The sequence below is a fragment of the Oryx dammah genome, unplaced genomic scaffold (genome assembly GCF_014754425.2).
Source record: "Oryx dammah isolate SB20612 unplaced genomic scaffold, SCBI_Odam_1.1 HiC_scaffold_24, whole genome shotgun sequence".
Lineage (NCBI taxonomy): Eukaryota > Metazoa > Chordata > Mammalia > Artiodactyla > Bovidae > Oryx > Oryx dammah.
This window is the reverse complement of record NW_024070208.1, coordinates 83,516,463-83,525,429: the sequence shown is the minus strand read 5'-3', so window position 1 is coordinate 83,525,429 and position 8,967 is coordinate 83,516,463. Positions and strand designations below refer to the sequence as shown.

At 53.4% G+C, this 8,967-nt stretch overlaps 1 protein-coding gene across 2 annotated transcripts; it reads right to left on the bottom strand.

Annotated features, from left to right (window-relative positions):
- Window positions 1-2,864: 2,864 nt before the first annotated feature.
- ING1 (inhibitor of growth family member 1) lies at window positions 2,865-8,967 on the bottom strand. 2 transcript variants are annotated; one of them, XM_040267457.1, is made up of 2 exons: window positions 8,620-8,967; window positions 2,865-4,714 (listed from the first exon to the last, which is right to left on the bottom strand). In XM_040267457.1, the coding sequence occupies exons 1-2, from the start codon at window positions 8,753-8,755 to the stop codon at window positions 4,014-4,016; spliced, it is 837 nt and encodes a 278-aa protein (XP_040123391.1). In that variant the 5' UTR covers window positions 8,756-8,967; the 3' UTR covers window positions 2,865-4,013. The 2 variants fall into 2 exon arrangements, with proteins under 2 accessions (XP_040123391.1, XP_040123392.1); XM_040267458.1 differs by lacking the exon at window positions 8,620-8,967 and adding an exon at window positions 7,021-7,119.

The following is an 8,967-nucleotide window of genomic DNA, read 5'->3' as shown; positions in this document are numbered from 1 at the left end:
AATAAATAAGAGAGAAAATAGTGAACACACAGTGGATTTTGCTTTGGTAAATGCTTTATCACCTCGGCAAGCACACCCGTGGATGGCTGCGGCCACTGAGTCACCTCCACGCCCAGGTCGCTGGGGGGCGGCCCGAGGGGCCTGTCGCTGCCTCGTTCCTTCTCAGGACCCCGGGCACACCCTCCTCCGAGCCCCTTGCCCAGAAACACCATACGGTGGCTGCCCAGCGTGCGGTGATTAACTGAATGAGCCAGGTTGCCTTGTCCTGTTTTGTGCTTGGGCGTCCTTTGCATTAGCTGAGTAACGACGTTGAGACAGTTTCAGGTGCACAGCGAAGGGATCCAGCCACATATATGCACACATCCATTCTCCCCCCAAAGCCCCTCCCGTCCAGGTTGCCACGGAGCACTAAGCAGAGCTCCACGTGCTGGGCATGCGTGCGTACTGTCGCTTCAGTCCTGTCCGACTCCTTGCGACCCCATGGACTTTGGCCCACCCAGGCTCCTCAGTCCACGGGATTCTCCCAGGCAGGAACACTGGAGTGGGTTGCCATGCCCTCCTCCAGGGGATCTTCCCGACCCAGGGATCCAACCTGCATCTGTTCCATCTCCTGCATCGGCAGGCGGGTTCTTTACCATTAGCGCCATCCATGTACTGTACCGTAGGCTAAGTTTAACACAAACAAAAAAGAAAATAATAAAGTAGGTTCTAATGGCAACATCTGAATTTTAATTGTAATAAGGTGGCTATTAAATAAAAGCAATTGGCACTTAGCAGAGGAGGCGGGGGTGGTACATGAAACAGGTGAGGAGGGCCTGAAAGTGCAAACGTCCAGTTAGAGATAAGTCATGGGATATAAAGTAAGGCCTGGTGCCTGCAGTGAACGGTGCCACACTGCATATCTGGAAGTTAAGAAAGTAAATCTTAAAAGTCCTTATTAAAAGGTTACAATGGTTTTGTGACTGCATGGTGACAGACGTCAGCTAGACGCAGTGGTACGAGGTGCACTGGAGACAGCAACATGTCGTATCAATTATGCCTCAGTGAACACTTCCAGATTAAAAAAAAAGCAAGTGTTCTCCACCAGGCTTTTCACTAACCTCTATGGAAGAACTCAGGCCCACTTCCAGGGCTCCCCTAGGGTTCCCTGGACCTTTATCATGACCTAAAGCCGAAGTCTTGACGTTCTAAGTCCTTGTTGTTCTGTCGCTAGTCGTGTCCGACTCTTTGCCACCCCGTGAACCGCAGTACGCCAGGCTTCCCTGTCCTTCATCTCCCGGAGTTCCAACCTAGACAGCGTATTAAAAATCTGAGACATTAGTTTGCTGACAAAGGTCTGTATAGTCAAAGCTATGGTTTGTCCAGTAGTCATGTATGGATGTGAGAGTTGGACCGGAAAGAAGTACTTACCTGTGACTTTTTACCCAGTGTCCACTGGGATTAACCAGTGATTTAAAGGACAGCGAAAACCCGCGGCCTCTGCCTCTGCGACCTTCCGCCTTTTAAGAAGAAAGCACAGCAGCCACTGGTCCTTACGGGAAACTTCATCAGGGCACGAGCAGAAGCCCCGGCGGTAAGATTACCTTGAGGCCAGCACCCTACTCGCCTCACCTCGATCTCAGAACCACCCCACGCGAAACTTACGGCTGACCCCTGGCTACCCGGAGCTAGGGGCGCTGAGTCTCGTCGGCGGAAAACCCGAGTACACCTGAGTCAGGCCCCCAGCCCCGAATCCCAGGCTGAGGCCACAGACTCAACAACTGCACGTCCGTCACGCACTGCTGGAGTATTCACCTCCAAAGAGAACCCACGTGTAAGTGGGCCCACGCGGTTCAAACCAGCGTTGTTCAAGGGCGAAATGTATTTTACCAGGGAAGAACTGTATATCGATTTAGGGAATTTATTCAAGACCTAACCCTAAAGGAAATCAACCCTGAATATTCACTGGAAGGACTGACGCTGAAGTTGAAGTCCCAGTGCTTTGGCCACCTGATGCAAACAGCCAACTCACTGGAAAAGACCCTGATGCTGGGAAAGACGGAGGGCAGGAGAGGGTGACAGAGGACGAGGGGGTTGGATGGCATCACTGACTCAACGGACATGAGTTTAAGAAAACTCCAGAAGACAGTGAAGGACGGGGAAGCCTGGTGTGCTGCAGTCCACGGGGTTACAAAGAGTCAGGCACAATCTTAGCGACTGGCAAACAACAAGCCCTAAGGGGCAAAGATGGGGCTCAAACATCCCAGGTGTGGACCCTGGGTGTGTCTCTCCAGGACAGCCGTCTACACTGAACCTGAATGAACAGGAAGAAATCCAGTACTAGCAAAGATATGCTATTCAATATGCACTTTTATAACTTTCATTATCAGCTATAACTAAAAGTAGAAAGCCAACAGATAGAGTTGTTTTAAATAATAATTTATATAAGCAAAGATTTGTTTAAACTGCTTTTCTTGCGGTTACGTCTGGCACAAAAAAAATTCTCAGTAACTGTTTACCAGATCAAGGTAACAGTCAGAAAATGGACTCCTGGTTTCACATGTAGCGGACATCTGCCACAGGCACCCCCAGACGCTCCAGGGGCCCGACCTCCCCTGTGGCGGCTTCAGACCTGGCAGACCCTGGAGAGAAACGACCCTCACCCACCTGGGGTTAAAGGGAACCACGTTATCACTCAGAGCTCAAAGTCCCACTGACCCACGCAGTAGGTGGGCAGTGAAGGACGCTGATGATCACGCCGGCCATCAGTCTACATCCGACGTCAGCACAGTCCTTCAATGGGGCCAGAAAAGAAATGACTTCAGCTCTGTGGGTCCTGAACCGCTCGACTCTGACGCTGGACAAACGCGGCCACACACAACGTGTTAGCAAATGAGCCTGGCTGTGCCCATAAACTTTATTTCTGGACACTAAAATATGAATGCTGTATAATTTTCCTATGTCATGAAATAAGTATTCTTTTTTTTTAACCCATTTAACAATCTGAAGATCGTCCTTGGCGCACACACCATACAAGAGCAGGTGGTGGGCGGCATTTGGTCTGTGGGCAGTCATTTCCCAACTCCTGGTCTAAACATACGCTCCTATTTTAACCCTTATTTTTCTCCTGGCAGTTAGGGCAACTTCTACTTGATTATGTGAGAACAATAATACAAAATTTTCTTAAGGCTTTGTCTGCTGGTGTACACGTTTTTAAGACAAAAATGTAACACGTACTTATGTCAAGATTAAATATACTGGTAGATGAACAAACTGGCCAAGTCGCATTTATTTCCTCACGTCATGTCTGCAGTGGTCTCCTGCATGTGGTGGCATCTGGTTGCACTTCTGATCACAATGCAGGAAGTGCCAGGTCCCCTTGAAAACCCTCATCGGTACAACTCCTGTAAGTTAGAGACAGCTACCCGGGTATTTGTGATAGCAAAAGCGTGCTCTGAAGCTGGACCTCTCCGGTTTGGTTCAGGAACAAACGTTTGCAGTCATTTAGAAATGGCCATCTGGGGAATGGGCCAGGATATAAAATGTTTGTCTGGTAAAATTAACTGTTTGGTGTTTTCCAAAAACAATTTTCAAGCGTTAAAACTTGTCTATTGAATTGTTCCATGGATATACACTATTACAGCGGGAACAAACTGGCCACAGGCCATGTTTTTAGCAACTTGGCTAACTTTTTTAAAAGAATGTGTTCATGAAGTAGTCACATTTTTATTCAGATAGAACAGTGGCGAGATGGACTCTTTTCTTCCCACATCTTGCTGCCAAGGTGCCCCAACCCCCAACAACAAAGAAATCAGAGACTGACTTGGGTGTTTCATTCAAACCTATATTTGCAGTTTCTCAAACGCCGATCCACAGACCACCTTCCTGCTACACGTGTGCACCACCAGGGCAGCAGAGACGCCCGCCCGAGGACAGCTCCTCCTCCGTCCACAGGTGCATCCCTGCGCCCGCCCGCCCAGTGGCGACGCAATAAATACGCGGCTTGCGGCCGCCTGGGTCCAGCAGGCCCGCCACTACCTGTTGTAGGCCCGCTCCCGTTTGGACTTCTCCAGGGCCTTGTCCATGGTCTTCTCGCTCTCGCCCCGGCACTTGGGGCAGTACCACTTGCCCTTGGGCTTGTGGCTCAGCCCCACGCAGGAGAAGTGGAACCACTCGATGGGGCACTCGTCGTTGTCGCAGCCGATCATCTCCCCGTAGGAGACCTGGTTGCACAGACAGTACGTGGGCTCGTTCGGGTCGATGGGCAGGTCCGCGGGGGACGCCTCCCTCTCCGCTTTGGCCTTGGAGCGCTTCTTCTTCTTGGAGGCCTTGGCCTTCTTCTCCTTGGGCGTCCCCGAGGTGACGTCATCGTGGTCGTGATTATTAGCCGCGTTCTCCCGGTTCTCGTTGTTGCGCTGCCGCCGGGACCTCTTGTTGTTGGGCTTCTCCGCCTGGGCGATCGCCTCATTTTTGGACTTGTCCTGGCCGGCTTTGCTGTGGCCCGTGGCGTCGGCGGCCTCCTGGTGGGCATCCAGCAGCTCCACGTGGCTGTCCACCTGCCGGGCCCGGTTCTCCACCAGCTCCACCATCTGACTCACGAGCTGGATCTTCTCGTCGCCCAGCTCCTGGCTGCGGATCAGCGCCCGCTGGATGCAGTGCAGTGCTCTCCGCTTCTGGGCGCCGTCCGCCTCCCGCTTGAACCTCTCGTAGTACTCATCCAGTTCCTTCAGGATCTCTGCCAAGGGGAAAACAAGCGTGAGACCCCCGCAGAACACAGTCTCCAACCCATAAAACCGCGGTTGTCAGGGACCAAAATGATCAACGCAAGGCTTCCTAGTACGAAAAATCTGTAACACCTAGGCCTTTCTAACAGGCTTTTACCCCCTGCTACAAAAAGGAAAAAAAAAAAAAAAAAATCTCTGGAACTAAATACAAACGTTAACACAGTTCCCATTTATCAAAGTGTACCCCAAAGCTTCCCAAGGGACTCTGTGTGCACTCAGAGCATGGGTAACAAAAACTCCCTGGACAAGCAGCCACGGGGAGAGTTCAAGTTTAGGCGAGGTATTGAGGCCCAAGCTTTTATTTTCTATAAAACTGAAGATTATGTCCTATATTTCCATTGTTTTTATCCAAGCATTTTGGGAACATTTAAAAGGCTGTTATTCTCTTTATTTTGGCACACCGACATCTAGAAGCTACTATTAAATTAGATTATATAAATACTACTCAGTGACCCACGGCCTCAGTTTACTCGCCACATCATTGCATCACAGCATGCACTGGAGTATCTCTGTATCACTCTGTTACTGAAAACAAGAATGGTCTGTAAGGAGGAGCCAGACAAGGGCAGCCCTGCTTAGACACAAAGGTTACAGCTTTCACTTTTCCCTGTACTGCTTAGAACAATAACATTTGTATCTATAACAGACAACAGATTTTAAAACAAAACTCCCTCCTACTAAATGTTAACCTATTTGGGCAGGTTAGAAAACAGTATACCTGATTTTAAAATGTAATTCGGCAAATGGAACTAGGCAATTTCTCAAGAAATAAAAGCTGTTAGATAAATCTGACTGAAACGAGGAAAGTAAATATTCTTGCCAAAACTCTACTTAAATACACAGAAATTCCCAGACTTATTTTCCCTAAACAGTAATCATTAAACAGTATCAGATTTTACTCCTGAAAACCCTTTGCAGTCTCTTAAGATAAGGCAATTCAACTCTGCAGCTAGGAAGTTGGGGAGGATGTGGGTAGAGGGTGTATAAAATGTGACATGACCACTTCCAGATATTATCTCCAATTAGTTATAAGGCACACACCTAACACCTAACATGTATTCTTTTCCAGGCTACATTCTTCAGACTGCCTTTTACTAGAAAGGAGGAATGCCAGAGTCTCAGCGGCTCCTGAAGTAAGTAATCCTGAAAACAAGCAGCTCTGTTCAACTTATCCAAGTTCTATCTCATAGGTGTTAAAATATGAGTTTCTGCCATTTATTTTTAAGTGAATTACACATTACAAAACTGTATCACTTGGTGTAATCAGTAACCCAAGTTTCTGAAGACAATGTTAGCATTTCATTGGAAAGACACCAATTCCATCATACCACTAATTTGAAAGTTAATAGCGTACAGCTTCTTTCACATCACAACCAAGCTCACAGCCCTGCTAAGCCTTACTGTGGGAAAGACAAACATCCCATCAGAAAATCACCAAGAAACAATTCTGTTACCTGCACAACAGCACACATTTCTTCAGTGCCCCCAGGCAAAGCACTCTTATCAACAAAGCCACTGAAGCACAAATACCTGCAAACGAGAACCGGGGGCCAACTAGGGAGGCGTCCTGGTCTCTTTAGCTGTCTTACCTTCAACTGCTGCTAACCTTTGTTTCTAAAAAGGCTTCACACACCCGCACCCTGTCAAAGTAATGGTGCCATGAAAGGAGTCTTAAAGATTAACGGAGATTGCAGCACAGTTTAATCTGATCTGTCCAATGATTAGAAATCTATTTTAATTTTACATAGGGATGGCACCAAAGTTCTATTAGGAAGCCCTCTTCCTTGGGGGGGGGGGGGTGCATCAGCATTAAAAAAAAAAAACTTTTAAAAATAACTGGAAAATATTTCAAATTGAAAATAACCTCAAATATCACTGGCAAACGAATTACAACCCATCCTTATGAATTAATGTCCCATTGAAAATAAGCAACTACTGTTAAAGCTTGACTTGCAACCGAGAAGTTAAGAATGAAGCCTTAATTTCTAGACTAGACTGCGCTGCAAATCTCGGCGTTTATAGTAAATCCCAACCGAATGAGTTATGACCGCTATATGCCGGGTGACGAGGCTCCCTCGGGGCCCCGCCGGGGTGTCGGTGGGGCTGGTCTTCTCCTGTGGAGCCGGACACGCGCAAAGCGGCTGTCACCGCGGCTCTGAGGCTGTAAACAGCACGAGTCTTCAACCTCCGTCTCCGAGCGCAGCGCACGCCACCCGCGTTCCGCGTCCGGGGCACCCGCCAGGCCCGGGTCACTCACGGCGCCGCCGCTCCCGCCGGGCCCTAGCCCGCGGGAGGCCCGACTGCATCCTCCCCAGGCCCGGCGGCACGGACCGCCGGTCTCTGCCCGTCCCCCGGGTGCCCCCATTGCTCCGCGGCGGAAGTGACCCGCTCCCGTCCTTGGGGGGGCGGGGTGCGGGCGGGGCGCGGGCGGGGCCGAGCTGGACCCCACCAGTGGAGAGGCGGCCAGCGGGCGGCGCGCCCCGCCCCTGGAGCCACTGCCTATAGGGATCGCCGGACCGGAGGGCGTGGGCCAGACGGGGCACCAATCACGACGCAGGGTGGGAGGACACAGCCCGCCCCAGCCGTACCAACGGCCAATGTGAGGCCGGAGGCCGGCCGACCCGAAGACATTCGAATCGACTCGACCTCCTCCCTCCTGCCCGCCCCTCTACGCAAGGGAAAAAGAAGGCGGCGGAAACAGAGCAGTGCCACTCACAGTGTAAGGCCCGCCCCCATCCGGCCCAGGAAGCAATGGCTCAGCGACGGACTGATAAGGACATTCCATGGGAGATACCGAGGCCAATCACAGGAGGCCGAGGCGGAACGATCGCAATATGCTAATCGGGCGCCTATATAAGTCGCCGCGAAGCCGAGCCTTGGGCAGAGCGCGCAGGGGCGCCTTGCCGTACGGCCTCTGGGTTCGTGTGGCGCCCTTCCTGGCTCTCCACCTCCCCCCGCTCTTCCGTTTCCCTGCTGCGCAGCCCTGTAAACATTAGTAAACTCCGAGGGACTGTCCACGGCACAGACACAGCCCCCAGCGCCGTGCCTGACCGGGCAGCAAAGTTTCCCCAACGGCCGACAATTCCCCGCGTACGCGACCCCTGCGTCTCTCGGGCAGTCTGGGCGGCAGGGGCTGCAGAGGACGACGCAGAGATCCCCTCCCCTGCCAGGTCCCTCTCCAAACCGAAGGTACCTGCCTGCGCCCCCCGAGCGCAGCACGGATGGGCGACCTCCTCGCCCCATCCTCCCTCCCCTCCCTTCCCACGGCACACACGGAATAAAGCCCTGGCCCTCCGCAAGCTACACCCGGCCGCGGGGCCCCTCACTCGGTGTCCGGCGCCGCGCGAGGGCCGGGGGCTGGGTGGGGGCGACTGGAGCCGCACCATGCGGAGTACGGACCCCGGACTTTACGTAACACTCAGATTCGCGACTGGGTGGAGGTGGTTCCGGGGACCCCTCGCCCTCTGCGCCCTCCCGGCAGCCCTGCGCGCAGCCCCGTCCCCGCGCCCCTCAGCCTAACGACCGCGGCACAGCCCTCCCCAGGCGCCGTGGCCTGCGCCCCCTGCGCCCCCTCCCCCGCAGCACCCCGCCTCGTCACTTCACTACAAAGAGCGCTTTGCTCGCGCAGCCTGGCATCGAGACCTCTCTCGTTCCTCCTTCCTCCTCCGTGCCCGGGCTTCGCGCACAAGGACCTTGGCAAATCAAAGACGCCCCAGACCTTTTGTTTCTGCCCGGCAAGGGCCCCGCCGCGGGCTCGCGGCTCTCCAAGAGGGGAAGCAGGACGGCCCGCGGCCCCGCGGCGCGCCGCCACCGGCGGGGATGGAGCAGCCGCCCCCGCCCATCCATCCCGCCGTACCTTGGTATTTCGCGTCGATCTCCCGCATCAGAGAGACGTTTCTCTGCAGATCAAAAGGCAGAGACTCGATGGAGTCCAGGTAGTCCTCCACGTAGTTCACCAGGTGGATCTGCTCCCCGTTGGCAGGGCTCAACATGGTTCACCGCGGTCCCCGGCGACTCCGCGCGGCTTTCCGCTTCCTCCGGCCCCCGCCCCCTCGGAGCCCGGCGCTGCAAAATGCAAGGCTCCCGCCCGCCGGCGCGCCCCCCCCGACTCCAGCCGGCCCCGCGCCGCTACATCTGCGAGCCGCGCCGCCTGGGCCCGGGGACCGGCTCCTGGCGGGCCGGGCCGGCGCTCGGCGGCCTCGGG

Coding starts and splice junctions, on each gene's coding strand:
- ING1 (XM_040267457.1), bottom strand. CDS start 8,755: ATGTTGAGCCCTGCCAACGGGGAGCAGATCCACCTGGTGAACTACGTG. Junction 4,715..8,619: donor GATCGACGCGAAATACCAAG/GTACGGCGGGAT, acceptor TCCCCTTGGCAG/AGATCCTGAAGGAACTGGAT.